Source organism: Dendrobates tinctorius, unplaced genomic scaffold (genome assembly GCF_039654945.1).
Source record: "Dendrobates tinctorius isolate UK_male_01 unplaced genomic scaffold, ASM3965494v1 ptg000010l, whole genome shotgun sequence".
Lineage (NCBI taxonomy): Eukaryota > Metazoa > Chordata > Amphibia > Anura > Dendrobatidae > Dendrobates > Dendrobates tinctorius.
Window position 1 is genome coordinate 10251067 of NW_027361678.1, and position 17370 is coordinate 10268436.

General features: G+C 43.7%; 1 protein-coding gene across 1 annotated transcript in view; it reads right to left on the minus strand.

The window, feature by feature from the left end:
• The window catches only part of EHD4 (EH domain containing 4), a 68806-nt gene extending 62441 nt beyond the window's left edge, over positions 1-6365 (minus strand). The window contains exon 1 of the mRNA XM_073586644.1: positions 5916-6365. Coding sequence (XP_073442745.1) covers positions 5916-6145 — 230 coding nt within the window. The 5' untranslated portion in view covers positions 6146-6365. The remainder of the gene's footprint in view (positions 1-5915) is intronic.
• Positions 6366-17370: the final 11005 nt, after the last annotated feature.

Sequence of the window (17370 nt, forward strand, 5' to 3'; positions counted from 1 at the left end):
GCCTGATTCATCAAGACCGGAAATTTCCTTCTAAGTCATGATGAAGAGGCATGTAGGAGTCAGAAGCATTTGACATGGTGTGTGGCTCCGTGCGCCACGCCAGAAATCTTTCTCCAGTCTTCGGAGTAAGATTTTTTGAGTAATAAAAGCCACAGCTGATCCGGAATTAGATGAGCTGTGCAATGTCACTCTTGTCCTTTTTGCCGGAGCTGGGAGAAACGAAGAACGCCAAAAGTCGTAACATTTTTGTGCAACACCGAGTCGTGCAAAAATGCTACAATTTTTCTAAGATAACTTCCCCATATGCTGGTGAATCGGGGCCATTGTGCACTCTGTCTGCAAAGTCCCCCATACACATCGAGTCAGCCCAACGCACCAAAGGGATTGGATGACAGTCTAATGTGTGTGTGAAGGTCTCCCAAGACTCACCCAGACAGATGATGTGGGAGAGAGAAGAATTCATCTTGTTAGATTTTCAGCCACTGATAGTTTTGTTCTCCCAGGATTAAAGTCAGCGCCAGAAGAGTCTGGCAGTGGCTCTGTCACAGATAAAGGAACGCTAGGCAAAGCAAAGCTTTTCAGTTTGTGGGGAAAGTCGGGGAGAGTCAAGAGAGATAGCTGTCAGATGAACGATGGTTTGGCAGATATACAATGGGCTAGGAGGGCCCTTACACATGCAAAATTTATTCCAGATTTGCAGCGTACTGGAAAAGGGAAGCAGATCTAAAATGTAATTCAAACTTGTTGCCATTTTTTACACTATATGAAAATGCAGCTTAATATGGATTTTTTTTTTAGGGTAGGTTCACACTTCTAGAGTGCTCTCCCCCCAAGAACTAGAGGTTACTGTCAAAATCTATGGACAAACAGTATTCCAAAAGATTCCCGACAAAGCCCAATTTTTTTGGTGCTTTTCTGAAGAAAAATCAAAAACACACAAGTACTGCCAGGACGGAGGCCAGATAGGGAGGTCAGTGAGTGAATGGCTCCATTGGAGTTCCCCTCGGAATACTGCTTATTGGGGATCACAACGGAAACCCCCATGTAGTAAGCGGAGGAGAGCACTGTGTAAGTTTGAACAAAGTCTTATTTTCTTGGACACCCCATCTTAAAATCCAAAAATCTTAAAATTCTTTCCCTATGCATCGTCCATGTGAGAAGAATTAAGAAGTTAATTTTTACCAAATTTTCAATCTTTAGCAGTTTTGTCTCATGTTTTGCTTTTTATGGTTTTCAAACAGGACAACTAATGGCAGTTCTTAGCATTTAGAAGACTTGAGGGCCTAGGAAGACAAATTCATTCCCCTCTCTCAATTTTGTTTAGACATTTGCAGTTCTGCAAAATTGGACGAGAATTGAAAGAGTAGTGATGGTGGTCCTAATGATATCCACCCACAGACAGACAAATAAGACAAATGCCAATAAGGAAAGAAACAAAAGATCTACACTGAGTCACATAATCGTAACCTTTGACCATCAAAGCGATAAGGAGGGCACAGTCTGAAAACTGCTTATATTTGCAGTTCCCCTTCCTCCAAAAAGTTTAGACTCCTCAGGGCTAACATGTCCTGAGCCTGAACTCCGACTAGCTCTTCTTCCGCAGCTAGATAAATACTAATTCTATTTATCTAAACAAGCCCTGAATTCTCTCACACACCAGCAATGTTTATTCCTGTTTGGAGGAACATGGAAATTCAGAAGCAGAAAATAATTACCGTATACAAAACTCAAAATTACCTGGCTTGAAGGACATGGCTAATAATAGTGCCCAGAGTACAGGCATAGTCATCAGCATAGAGTTAGGATCAAAGGATAGGGAAACCTTGGATTAATAAAACTAAGGAAGGACAATACCGGTTTAAGTACTTGGAGGAAAATGTTTAAAAAAAAAAAAACGGCAAAATCTGGACTATTTTTTCCACCTCATTACAATGATTTAATGGCAGCCATTTCATCGACTGGTGGAAAATACATTATCAGTAAACGAACAAATTACGAAAAAAACGACAGGTTGAAAATTTTAAAAAAAATCATGTAGATCAGGACTTGATATATTGTAACCCAGAGACCCCCACTGATAGCACATCTCATGAGTGAGACCTAACAGAGGACTGGGGGGGGGTGTAACAATATAACCAGAGGAAGATGGGGATAACTTTGAGGAATCTAAGGTTTAATACATAGTCTGGGTTCTCTTTTTTTCCCCATTTATTTCTTTTCTCCTTGTGCTTCTTCTATCCTAATCACAAGGGACAATAAGTCCCTTATCTCTCATAGTAAAGTAGACAAACCAGTCCTGCCTAGTCCTTGTGACCTTCTATGGTATTACCTATATAAATACCCCCATTTAAGCCTTTAACTGGTTAACCCCTTCCTGACAACCACGGTACATGCAAGTTGCATTTCAGGTGCGGGACTATGAAGCAGGAGTCAGGAGCTGAGCCCACATTATACCTCAAAGATAACGGCTGTATTAAGCAGTTGGCATCTGTAAAAGCCAGACCAGACCAAAGCTGTGAGCCCATGAAATGCTGCTGGCAATCTGACAGTGGCTTTCACAGAGCATAGTCCTGGGGTCGCTACCTTCTGGGTGCCCAATGACCCCCTTACATGACTATAGGCTGGGCCTCCTAGAAGACCGTTATTTTAGCTATATACTGCAGTACAGTTGAATTCAATTATACAGAACAATAGATCTGGCTCTTCCCACTAGCCCTGGCAAGTGGGTTAATATTTGTGGGGATGATGTCACCTGACAATACAAAGGTGACATCACGCACGGCTTAGTAATGGAGATACCGACACCTATCTATTACCAATCCTATAGTTACATGGTAAATAAACACACAGCCAGAATAAAGTCTTTTATTACAAATAAAAAAAAGTGTGTTTTGTTTTATTTAAAAATAACAAACACAGTTATACTCACCGAACCCCTTGTTCTCCTGTATAAAAAAAAAAATATATATTCCTCACCTCTCCATCGTTCTGTCCCATGCCGTAATCCATGTCTGGGGGCAAAACAGTTTTCAAACTGGACGGTGTCAACACGCGACCATCCAGGCTGAGAGCCACTGGTGAATGCGCTGCTGCGAGGCAAGCCTCAGTGACCAGTGGTAACGTCATCGAGTTTATCTCCGGTCACTGATGCTGCTTTCCCTGCCGGGCTGAACTGCCATTACCTCGGAGAGATCACTGCTAGCACAGTGAGAGTTTTTCCTCACAGTGCTGGCGAGGATCTTACCGAGGTCATGGCAGTTCAGCACGGCAGGGAACTCAGCAGCTTAGTCAACAGTGGTTCTCAGCCTGGACAGTCGCATCTATTATCCCCCAGTCATGGATTACAGCATGAGACAGAACGATGGAGAGGTGAGGGATTATTGCCGTTTAATGATTTTTGGTTTATTACAGGAGAACAAGGGCTTCGGTGGAATAGGCATTTGGTGAGTATAACGGTTTGTTATTTTTAAATAAAAAAGTAAAACTGTGTTTTGTTTTATTTCTAAGGCTAGTTTCACACTTGCTTTTTTTTGCAGCGCGTTTTTCCCGCAAAAAAACGCATTGAAAAAACGCATACATAAGCATACAACTGCTGCGTTTTTTTCAAGCATTTTTATGAGCATGCATGAAAAAAACGCAGCGTTTTTATGCGTTTGTATGCGTTTTTAGCGCGTTTGCGTTTTTTTCCAACATTTTTAGGTGGCCCCTCACACTACCCAAACCATGACTTTACTAACCCTAACCCTGACCCTAACCCTGACCCTAACCCTTAACCAAATCATACTTAACCCTAACCCAAACCCTAAACCCTAACTAACCCTAACCCTGACCCTAACCCTTAACAAAACCATACTTAACCCTAACCCTGACCCTAACCCTAACCCTGACCCTAACCCTTAACCAAACCATACTTAACCCTAATCCTGACCCTAACCCTGACCCTAACCCTGACCCTAACCCTTAACAAAACCATACTAACCCTAATCCTGACCCTAACCCTGACCCTAATCCTTAACAAAACCATACTTAACCCTAATCCTGACCCTAACCCTGACCCTAACCCTAACCCTGACCCTAACCCTAACCCTTAACAAAACCATACTTAACCCTAATCCTGACCCTAACCATGACCCTAATCCTTAACAAAACCATACTTAACCCTAATCCTGACCCTAACCCTGACCCTAACCCTTAACAAAACCATACTTAACCCTAACCCTGACCCTAACCCTAACCCTGACCCTAACCCTTAACCAAACCATACTTAACCCTAATCCTGACCCTAACCCTGACCCTAACCCTAACCCTTAACAAAACCATACTAACCCTAATCCTGACCCTAACCCTGACCCTAATCCTTAACAAAACCATACTTAACCCTAATCCTGACCCTAACCCTGACCCTAACCCTGACCCTAACCCTTAACAAAACCATACTTAACCCTAATCCTGACCCTAACCATGACCCTAATCCTTAACAAAACCATACTTAACCCTAATCCTGACCCTAACCCTGACCCTAACCCTGACCCTAACCCTTAACAAAACCATACTTAACCCTAATCCTGACCCTAACCATGACCCTAATCCTTAACAAAACCATACTTAACCCTAACCCTGACCCAAACCCCAACCCTAACCCTGACCCTGACCATAACCCTAACCCTAAACCCCCTTAACTAACCCTAACTCTAACCCAAACCCCTAAATTCCATGGTTTAAAAAAAAAAACGCATATGCAAAAAAACGCATACATGAGCATGCCAGTGGGCACATATGCGCATCCATAGGCTATAATGGCCATTTTTAGCGCAAAACGTGCGCATATGTGCGCATGCGCTTTTTTGCAGGGCCAAAAAATGCAACATGCTGCGTCTGGAAAATCCCAACGCACACCCCAAAAAAACGCAGCGCATGAAAATCGCATACATGCGCTTACCAGCGCGCAGGTATGCGCACCCATGTTAAATATAGGGGAAAAAACGCATGCGCAGGTGTGCGTTTTTTTCCAGCGCTAAAAAACGCAAATGTGAAACCAGCCTAATAAAGGACTTTATTCTGGCTCTGTCTTTATTTACCATGTAACTGTAGGATTAGTAATGGATAGGTGTCTTGATGTCACCGGATAATACAAAGGTGACGTCAACCCCACAAATATGAACCCCACTTGCCACCACTACAGGACAAGTGGGAAGAGCCGGGTAAAGTGCCAGAACTGCCTTTTCTGGGCACCTGCGGACTGCTACTTTTAGGCTGGGGGAGTCAATATCCATGGCCCCTTACCAGTCTGAGAATTCCAGCCCCCAGCTGTCTGTTTCAGCAAGGCTGGTTGTCAAAAATCAGGGTCCCCCATGCCTTTTTTTTTTTTAAATAATTTATTTAAATAATTAAAAAACCCAGAGTGGTTATCCCTCTATCCTTGATAACCAGCCTTGCTGAAGCTGACAGCTGAGGGTTGCAGCCCCCAGCTGTGACTTTTGCCTGGCTGGTTAACAAAAATACACAGGACCCCACGCCATTTTTTTTTTTATTATTTACAGCGCTCTCACTGTTATTAGCAGCAGCAGGTGTTGGATTATGGGAGCAGTAGCCCCATCAGCTGACACCAGAGGTAAGCTTTATACCTCTGATCACAGATGAGCGCTCCCATTGTCTTCACGGCGTGAGAACCGCGGCTCTCTGACCGGAGGGGATGATTTCACTGGTAATCAGAAGCCATGTCTGCAGCGCTGTCACTGGATGTTCAGGCCCCCCATTCAAGTGAATGAGGTCCGGTCGGTACTGTTCTGGTACCCGAACTTTTTGTAACTGTTGAGGCGAACCCGTTGGACCCGAACATCCAGGGGTGCACCCATCTCTAGTCACCATAACACAGGCGTCCCTCCTAGCTGGTGGACGTGTGGCATCAGTCCTACCTGATGAAGGTGGTCTTCCCAGTGCTGTACTGCCCCACCAGCAGGACCATGGGCAGGTTCTTGAAGTCCGCCTCCTCCAGGGCCGGAGAGTGGAATTCATGGAACCGGTAATGCTCCTCCAGCGGCAGCAGCTTCCCGCTGTACAGGGACTGCAGGCCGCCGGTAACCGTCTGCAGGACATCCTGATTGGAGCGGCCGGAGCCGCTCTCCTTCCCCAGCCAGCTGAACATGTCCGGGGCTTCTCCTCCTCACGGCGGGGACTGCGCAGAGGACGGCGGGAGTCAGTGCAGCAGCAGGTGTCAGTCAGGCGGTGAGCCCTGGAATCACACGCGCTCACGGGCTCTCACTTCCTCGTTCACCCAAGCAGTGAGCCGCCCGCCCTGCAGCCGCGGACACGTCACCTGCGAGCGAGCTCCCCGACACCGCCCAGGGAACTCCCAGCCACGACGTCGGCTGCACCACAGCGCCTCCAGCGGCCACTGTGGATCGGTGCAACCAGATCGCAAAACTTCCAATAGTTTTACAAATGTTTGATTTAAATTAAAACCTAAAATCTATTCTGCAACTTTCAAAAAAAAACAAAAAAACATGATAACGTAAGAGAACGGATAGGTAAAAATTCAGGGATAACCTATAACAGGTACGCAACTATGGTGGAGTCAATATACATAGGTACAATTAGAACTGCTAGCAAGTTGGCCCCTCACTAGAAATGGAGGGTGACACTACAGGGGCAATAGCATAAATGCAACTGCCAGAGTGATAGAGCACAAGAGGAAATGAAAATAAAAATCAAGATCCCATACTCCTGAACGTGGTAAGACAAGAGATGACCGTATAGACAATATTTAGCTGACCCTAACGCCCCTGGAAAAAACTGGCGGCTAAACGTGCGTCGGGGTGAGGGGACGCCAGGAGCACATATCGGTCCACAGGTAATCACTTCTGCTTATAGCATCTGCCCTGCTTATGTATGGTTAGGGAAACCGTTCCTGGACTGATAGGGGTTTGGGTCAGCCACAGCACTTTATTATCTGTCCCTGCTCAATTGTAAAGTCATCACAAAGTAACACATAGTTGACCAGTTACAGGAGGAGTGAGGGTCCAGCTCACAAGCTTACACACTATAAGGAAATAGGGGGGACGCAAAAGGTAAACAGCGCTTATATTGTACGGTCCGCCATCATTATAATGAATTAGCTGAAGAACCCAGCGTTGCCCGGGCATAGTAACTAACTAAGGTTAGTTATAATAAATTATAATGATTATAGCTATACATATAAAGCTGAGTGTGGAGCCCCGCCCATTCCGCATAGCCACATTCACTATAATATCCCACATCATCTCGTCAAAGCAACTGGACTACTACCCCTAATATCCCACATCATCTAGTCAGCCATAGCCACCAGACAGCTACCAATAATATCCCACATCATGCAGTCACAGCCGCCGGACTACTACCCCTAATATCCCACATCGCCCCGTCAGCCAGAGCCACCGGACTACTACCCCTAATATCCCACATCATCTCGTCAAAGCAACTGGACTACTACCCCTAATATCCCACATCATCTCATCAGCCATAGCCACCAGACAACTACCAATAATATCCCACATCATGCAGGCACAGCCGCCGGACTACTACCCCTAATATCCCACATCGCCCCGTCAGCCAGAGCCACCGGACTTCTACCCGTAATATCCCACATCATCCCGTCAGAGCCACCAGACTACTACCCCTAATATCCCACATCGCCCCGTCAGCCAGAGCCACTGGGCTACTACCCCTACTATCCCACATCATCCCGTCACAGCCGCCGGACTACTACCCCTACTATCCCACATCATCCCATCACAGCCGCCGGACTACTACCCCTAATATCCCACATCATCCCGTCAGAGCCACCAGACTACTACCCCTAATATCCCACATCGCCCCGTCAGCCAGAGGCACTGGGCTACTGCCCCTAATATCCCACATCATCCCGTCAGAGCCACCAGACTATTACCCCTAATATCCCACATCATCCCATCAGCCTGGGGTCAGAACCAGAGCGCTGAGTGGAACGGTCCTAACTTCCATACCGGGGATCACTTTAAGAGAAGCCTGGTGTCAGAACCAGAGCGCAGAGTGGATTTTCCCTGACTTCCATACCAATGATCCCTTTAATAGAAGCCTGGGGTGAGAATCAGAGTGCTGAGGGATTTACCCCAACTTCCATACCGGAGATCCCTTTAAGAGAGCCTGGGGTCAGTACCAGAGCATTTGAAGGCAATTGCCCTGACTTCCATACCGGGGATCCCTTTAAGAGAGGCCTGGGGTCAAAACCAAAGCGCTGGATGGATTTGCCCTGACTTCCATACCAATGATCCCTTTAAGAGGGAAGATGTGCCTATGGGATGGAGGATGTGTGATGGGGATATAGGTACGGGAGGGGGGATTCATTTCTGTCTTGCTCTCTGCTGCTTTCTGGGGGGCAGACAATGGCTGGAGCTTATGTTCCCAGGGATGCTAGATTTCTCCCACCATGTCAGTGTCTGCTGAGGTGTTGTCAAGTGGGAAAACTTGCTCATAGCAACGAATCTCAGCTCTGCTTCTTTTAACCAGCTCTGGTGAAATGAGAGATGCTTAGTGATTGGTTGCAATGAGCAGCATTTTTCCTTGCAACCAATCATAGCTCAGCTTCTTTTGAACAGCTCTGGTGAAATGAAAGATGCTTCGTGATTGGCTGGTGATACACACACACACACACATTCAGATTTATATATAGAGATTGGGGTTTCGCTATAAGGCTGCACGACGCAGTCACCAGCCAGGTTGTGTGTTATTGGGTGCATGGATGATGTGGAGACAGATGAATAGGAGGGAGCAGATTCTGAGGAAAATTTAGAAAGAGAGAATGGGAGAGCTAGACTAATGAAGTAAGGTGACAGGACTGTCCAAAGAGAAGTGTTTTCAGAGCATGCTTAATAATGTAAGGGCTAGTTATTAATCAGATTGTCTGGGGTAGTGCATTCCAGAAAACTGGCTCAGCATGAGAGAAGCCTTGGAGATGGAGGTTCGGATTAAGGAGGATGTTAGTCTTAGGTCAGCTGCAGATCAGAGGGCACAGGTAAGGCAATAGATGGAGATAAGGGAGGAGATGTAGGGTGGTGAAAAATTGTGGAGAGAATTGTAGTGAGAGAAGACTGCATTGTATTCTGTAGTAGAAGGACAACCAGTGTAATGACTGGCACAGAGTAGAAGCATCGGTGCAGTGGCTGGACAGAAATCCAACCCTGGCCATCACATTCAAGATGGATTGGAGAGGAGAGAGTATAGTAAGAAGGTGACCGATTAATAGAGAGTTGCAGTAGTCCAGACGAGAATGAATAAGAGCGACAGTAAGAAGTTTTGCAGTTTCAAAGGTGAGAAAAGATTGGATTTTGAAGATGTTTTAGGTAACCCGGGCAAGTAAGTGATCGGATATAGGGAATAAAGGAAAGGTCTATGTCAAATCTGACCTCAAGACAGTGGGCGTGCTGCAGGTGAGTTAGTGCTGAACTATCCAAGGTAATTACAATGTTGGGCATAGGTAGGTTAGTAGAGGGAGGAACCATGAGAAGTTCAGTTTTTGAGAGATACAGGTTGAGGGAAGACATGATGTTAGAGACAGCGGACAGATAACCCCGGGAATTTTGTATTGAGGTGGGGATGATGTCAGTTGAATAAGAGGTGTACAGTTGGTTGACATCTGCATAGAGATGATGCTCGAAACCAAATCTGCTGATTGTCCAGTAGGGGCAGTGTATAGAGAGATGGTGAGGGGGCCTTGGACTGAACCCTGAGGAACCCTAAGGGTACCGTTACACCTAGCGACTCACCAGCAATCCCGACCAGCGATATGACGCGGTCAGGATCGCTGGTGCATCGCTAGGTGGTCACTAGTGAGCTGCCACACAGGCAGATCTCACTAGCGACAACGCTGGGGTCAGGGGTCGCTACTTACCTGTCAGACGTGGCGATCCTGCGTCCTCCCGCCCGCGTCCACGTGCCGCTCCTTGTCACAGCAGGAAGCGCCGCAGGAAGTGACCGACGAGGAATGATCCAGGAGCTTCTCGCGCGATCAGTGATAACCAGTGGAGGAGCCGGTCGGAGGTATCACATGCAGCGATATCGCTAGTAATATCGCTGCAACGTCACAAAATCGGTGACTTTACAGCGATATTGCTAGCGATATCGCAGTGTGTAACGGGGGCTTAACAGTAAGAGGACGAAGAGCCAGCAAAAGAAACAGTGAAGGAGTGGCCAGAGCGGTAGGAGGAGAACCAGGAGAGAACAGTGTCCTTAAGGCCGATGGAGCGGAGCATTGTGGGGAGGAGCTGGTTATCCAATGTTGAATGCTGCAGAGAGATCCAGGAGAATCAGCAAGGAGTAGTGACCATTAGATATAGCTGTTAGTAGATCATTATAGACTTTAGTGAGGGCAGTTTCAGTAGAGTGTAAAGAGTGGAAACCGGATTGTAGAGGGTCAAGAAGAAAGTGATCTGAGAGATAGTGGATTAGACGGGAGTGGACAAAGCGTTCCAGGAGTTTGGAGATGAAGGGAAGATTAGAAACCGATCTGTAGTTAGCAGCACATTTCTGGTCAAAGGATGTTTATTTTAGTAGAGTGGTTATGACTAGAGTTGAGCGAATTTGTTTGGATTCGGTTCCGAATATGATCGGCAGCGAATATTGTTTTTGCAATATTCGTCGAACACAGCCGAACGTCATTAGAGTCAATGGGAGTAGACATTATCGAATATGTTCGGAACCGATCATCAAACATACATTTGGCACGAATAGGGAACCAATATGGCACATTCAGATTCGGCGACCAAATCTGAACAAATTCGCTTAACTCTAATTATGACCGCTTGTCGAATGAAGAGGGAAAGATACCGGAGGAAAGAGAGAGGATAAATATTTTAGTTAGATGCGCAGAGACACTTGGGAAGAGGGGCTGAAGGAGATGTAAGGGAATAGGGTAATTGATTGGTACAAGTAGTATGGCAAGAAGTAAGGAGCCTGGTAACTTATTATTCTGTAACTTCTTATTCTGCTCAAAGATGGAAAGTGAGCTTGAGGTGTGTGAGCGAAGGAGATCCAGGCTCTGAGGGTATTGTGCAAAAATGTCCATCATAGATGTGGTCAGTTTTTTCTAGGAAATAAGTGGCCAGATTGTCAGCTCTGACTGTTACCTGGGCTCATACTTTAGAGCTCAGGAGGGAGTGGAAGGTTTTGAAGAGTCATTTTCGATTGTTGGCAAGTGATGTAATGAGGTTGCTGAAGTGGCTTGTTTGAATCATAGAATGATAAGAGTTGGAAGGGACCTCCTGGGCCATCTGGTCCAACCCCCTGCTCAAAGCAGGATTCGATTGATCAGGATCTGTTTGATCAGATGGGAGAGCAGAGTTATAAGTTATAGTGGATGAAATTTACTGAAAGCAATATTTTTCCACTGACACTTGGGACAACTTGAGGAATGCTGGAGAAAATGTTTGCAGCATGTACCAGGGTTGTCATCTGTATCGGGTTTTTCTGGGTGTAGGCGATGCTGCTTCATCCAGGGCACTGCAATATATTATTACTGTGTGAAAATGCTGAATTTCAACATGAAAGGGAGAAGATCATCACTAAAGACGAATGTAGATAGTTTATAAGCTGCTGGGTATTGATGGCACGTAGATTTCTGTGCACACATTATTCTGATTCTCTTGGTAGAAAAAATGCTACGGAAAATCCACACGCTTTTTTTTTGGGGCAGATTTTTCCCCACTCGTTAGTATGGGTGAAATCTGCAGCAAAAACGTATAAAGAATTGAATTGCTGCAGATTTAGATCTACTGCAAGGAGTAAATAAGCAGCATGTCCATGAGACTTCAGGGATCTCATTCACTTTGCTGATACTAGGAAAATCATTCCGGTTTTGTGACACGACTGTGCCGAAAACCAAAACGCAACGTGTGTCCATACCCAAAATCGGCCCTAAACCTGGTTCATACCACGTTTTTGCAATCTTTAATATTTACATGTTTTTATACTATAAACAAAAAAAAGAAAAATGATCTTTTGTAAAACTGCATTTAAAGCAAGTGTATCTGTTTATGTTGTAAAACATATTCATTGCTTCCTTTTTTGTCTTTTTTAATATGGGAGGGGTTTCAGGGGCTCATGTGACTTTCTGAAATAAAAATGAATTAAAGAAACAAAAAAAAAAAAAAAAAAAGTAGATGGAAACATAACAATACATTTGTTTCTGGCTTCCATATACTACTAGGTTATTAAAAAATAATTGATCTGATTTTCATCCCATTTTTTTATGAAAAAAACGGATGAAAGCAGATATGTGCATAAACGAATAATTATTATACTTTTTTTACCGATATATTCTATGTAAATGCAAATACAGTATATCAGGTTAGATACGTTTTAAAGGTTTTGCCGAGTGCAGCAGAAAAACAGTGTGAAATAGACTTACCGTACTTACTGACCTCTTTGACATCAATCTCTACTGTCCCTTTCATTGATGGCAAAGCTACAGCTATAATATCCTGGGGCAAAAAAAAAAAAAATATCCTAAAATAAAGTAAAAAATAAAATAAATTGCAAAAATTGCATGAAGGTAGCAATAACAATAAGGGTATTTAGTAAACATAATTTTGATCAAAAGAATGTGTAAGCCATCCCGCTACGTCAAGGCAACCCTTGTGGGACAGTCCTAACTCTTGTATTTAAAAACCTTTCCACTTGTCAAGTGACGTAAATGTGAACAAGGACCGAGGGACTGAACCACCAGTAATAGCATAGGCCAGACAGGATGGATCCTGAACTGCTGTTTGTTGTCGGAGACTCTGCGGTGGGAGACAATTTATCACAGCGAGTTGGAGACAAAATGCAGCTTAATCCATGTGCATTCCAATGTGTTTTTAATCCAGTTGTTTCCGTGCCTATGCATGATTTGAGAGACCCCACCCCTCTCTTGTGTGACATGCACATAAAGAGCTGGCTTACACCACGTGCCCATACCAGGAAGCACCTGTCTTCATCCTGTTCATTTAGACACTGTTCACATGTTCAGGTTTTAAATACATTAGATAGGGACTGCTTCAATAGGGGTTACCTTGATGCGGTGGAGCAGCTTGGTATACATTTTTTTTTTTGCAAAAAAACGTATCGACTAAATACCCTCTATTTGTTATCTTTTTATCAGCACTTGCTGACTACTTGTATATGTTTTACTGCAGGATATTTCTGCACAACTGTCATTCTGTGCTCTCTGTTTGTGTTTGAGTCAGTGGGTGGTATGAACAGTGTCCTACCGACTTGTTCATATGTGTGCATGTCACATGTGTTTTTAATCCAGTTTTTTCCGTGTCTATGCATGATTTGAGAGACCCCACCCCTCTCGTGTGACATGCACATAAAGAGCTGGCTTACACCACATGCCCATACCAGGAAGCGCCTGTCTTCATCCTGTTCATTTAGACACTGTTCACATGTTCAGGTTTTAAATACATTAGATAGGGACTGCTTCAATAGGGGTTACTGTTATGAAAGGGTAGCCGAGGAGGAAAATAAAAAACAACACTAGCTAAGTCTCAGAAAAGCAAAGAGGTTGGTAACTATGCAGACTGCAGACCCCTGATCCTAACACACAACTAGCAGCAGTCATGGAGCGTTCCTACGGTGGTCCTAGACGCCTCGTCACAACCGGAGAAACTAAATAAGCCTAAAGCAGGAAAAGGGGAAAACTCACTGCCCCAGAGCAGACCCCAAAGGAGAGACAGCCCCCCACATGTATTGACGGTGAAAAAAGATGAAAACACAAAGGCAGGAAAATAGGCTGAGCAAACGATGGGGCCAGACTAACTAGAAAGGAAAGGAAAGACACTGTCTGCAGTCTGCCAAAAACCCTACAAAATGTCCAACACATCTGATAGCAAAATTAACCCTGAAGTCACTAGACTTCTCCCACTATATCAGCACTCTGAAATATTCTGAGACAGAGCAAAAAGAGGCCAATCTAAAAGGGACCAAAAAAACGGCAATTTGGCAAATAAGAGTGGAAATTCAGCACAGCCCAGCCGGGCTGGCTGACCACACAAAAAACAGAAAAGACCAACAAGAGCAAGTGTGAACATTAGCAAAAAACAAACTTATCTTTAGAAGACTGGAACAGAGCTGAGTCCTAGACCTGAGAAACAGACTGAATCACCAGCAACAGGATAGGGCGTCAGCTGTCATATCCAGTCTGATACTCCAGAAATCCAATCACTATCTTCCTCACCAGGTGGCAGATCACTACCACTCAAACCAACCTCACCACCTCCCGTCACCACCAGAGGGAGAACGGAAGGGGAACTCTCAACTGGTGGAGCAGAAAATGAGCTCCTAACAGGTTACCTTGACGCGGTGGAGCAGCTTTTGCAAAAAAAGTATCGACTAAATACCCTGTATTTGTTATCTTTTTATCAGCACTTGCTGACTACTGGTATATGTTTTACTGCAGGATATTTCTGCACAATTGTCATTCTGTGCTCTCTGTTTGTGTTTGAGTCAGTGGGTGGTATGAACAGTGTCCTACCGACTTGTTCATGTGTGCATGTCACATGTGTTTTTAACCCCATGATTCTAAACTTGTAGGACACCCTGGAGTCATGAAAACGCCAAGAACTACTGCTTCGTTCTTTTTGGTGGCCTAATTGTAGGAAGGATGTGAGACAATATGTGCACAGAACAAGACACCATGATCTTCTCCTCTAGGACTCCTTCAACCTGTTCCAGTTCCATACAGGCCTTGGGGATCAATCTCAATAGATTTTACAGTGGAGTACCTTCATTTAAAAATATGACGCTTCTTTGTTATGGTGGATCGGCTCACAAAGACGACCCAATTTATTTCAACTAAAGGGATTTCCACTGATGAACAAACTGTAGAATTAGTGATCAAATGGATATTTAGGCTGCATGGAATTCCTGACAATGTCATTTCTGATAGAAGTGTTCAGTTTACATCAAGATTTTGGAAAAGCTTCTGTACAACTTTAGTAGTTACTGTCAATTTGTCTACTGCCTTCCACTCACAATCCAATGGCCAGACTGAAAGAACTAACCAAACCGTCAAACAATACCTGCAGTTTTATGTCTTACCTACAGGATAACTGAGTGGACTGTTTACCAACAGTTCTACATCGCAAAGTCCATTTTTTGCTAACTATGCCTTGCTACAAAATATTTATTTCTAATCTTCTATTTAATACTTTGGTTCCTGCTGCTACAAACAGACTTACAGAATTGCAGAAAGCTCAAAAAGAACAGAGACGTTATAAAAAGCCGAAGATTACAAAGAAACAGCAGATAAATATAGCAAACCCCCTCCTATCCTTCAGGTCGGTGACAAGGTTTGGCTTTCTACAAAAAAATCTGAAAACTAATGTACCGTCTTCTAAACTGGGTAAAAAAATTCATAGGACCTTTTTCAAATTTCTACACAAATTAACCCAGTTGCATTCAGCTTAAAACTTCCTAACAAACTTAAAATCCACACGGTGTTTCATGTATCCTTGTTCAAACCATTCAGTGAGAACCCATTTCTAGGTAGGACTCCACCACCTCCTCCACCAGAAAAAGTCCATGGTGAAGAAGAGTACATTGTGGATAAAATTCTGGACTCTAGAATATTTAGAGGAAGACTACAATATTTGGTGCAATGGAGGGGTTACGGACAAGAGGATAGTACAACCCCTGGCACAAATTATGTAATCACCGGCCTTGGAGGATGTTCATTCAGTTGTTCAATTTAGTAGAAAAAAAAGCAGATCACAGACATGGCACAAAACCAAAGTCATTTCAAATGACAACTTTCTGGCTTTAAGAAACACTAAAAAAATCAAGAACAAAAAATGGGGTAGTACCAAGCATAGGGGAAAAATTATGGAGTCACTCAATTCTGTGGGAAAAAAATTATGGAATCACCCTGTAAATTTTCATTCCCAAAACTAACACCTGCATCAAATTAGATCTGCTCGTTAGTCTGCATCTAAAAAGGAGTGATCACACCCTGGAGAGCTGTTGCACCAAGTGGACTGACATGAATCATGGCTCCAACACGAGAGATGTCAATTGAAACAAAGGAGAGGATTATCAAACTCTTAAAAGAGGGTAAATCATCAAGCAATGTTGAAAAAAGATGTTGGTTGTTCACAGTCAGCTGTGTCTAAAATCTGGACAAAATACAAACAGCATGGGAACGTTGTTAAAAGCAATATGTCTCCAAAACAGGAAATGCACAACAAAACAAACGAGGAAAGAATGGGAGGAAACTGGAGTCAACGTCTGTGACCGAACTGTAAGAAACCACCTAAATGAAATGGGATATACTTACAGAAAAGCTAAATGAAAGCCATCATTAACACCTAAACAAAAAAAAAAACAAGGTTACAATGGGCTAAGGAAAAGCAATCGTGGACTGTGGATGACTGGATGAAAGTCATATTCAGTGATGAATCGCAAATCTGCATTGGGCAAGGTGATGATGCTGGAACTTTTGTTTGGTGCCGTTCCAATGAGATTTATAAAGATGACTGCCTGAAGAGAACATGCAAATTTCCACAGTCATTGATGATATGGGGCTGCATGTCAGGTAAAGGCACTGGGGAGATGGCTGTCATTACATCTTCAATAAATGCACAAGTTTATGTTGATATTTTGAACAGTTTTCTTATCTCATCAATTGAAAGGATGTTTGGGGATGATGAAATAATTTTTCAAGATGATAATGCATCCTGCCATAGAGCAAAAACTGAAAACATTCCTTGAATAAAGACAAAATGTCAATGTCATGGCCTGCAAATAGTCCAGATCTCAATCCAATTGAAAATCTTTGGTGGAAGCTGAAGAAAATGGTCCATGACAAGGCTCCAACCTGTAAAGCTGATCTGGCAACAGCAATCAGAGAAAGTTGGAGCCAGATTGATGAAGAGTACTGTTTGACACTCATTAAGTCCATGCCTCAGAGACTGCAAGCTGGTATAAAAGCCAGAGGTGGTGCAACAAAATACTAGTGATGTGTTGGAGTGTTTTTTTGTTTGTTTTTCATGATTCCATAATTTTTTCCCTCAGAATTGAGTGACTTCATAATTTTTCCCCTATGCTTGGTTTAAAAAAGTAACCTTTACTGACTACCACATTTTTTGTTCTTGATTTCTTTTACTGTTTCTTAAAGCCAGAAAGTTGGAATTTGAAATGACTTTAGCTTTGTGACACGTCTGTGATCTGCTTTTTTTCTACAAAATTAAACAACTGAATGAACATCCTCCATGGCCGGTGATTACATAATTTTTGCCAGGGGTTGTATATGGGAGCCGGAAGGCAACGTCCATGCACCCAGGCTTACAAGAGCTTTTTATCAGAGACATCCAGAGAAGTCAG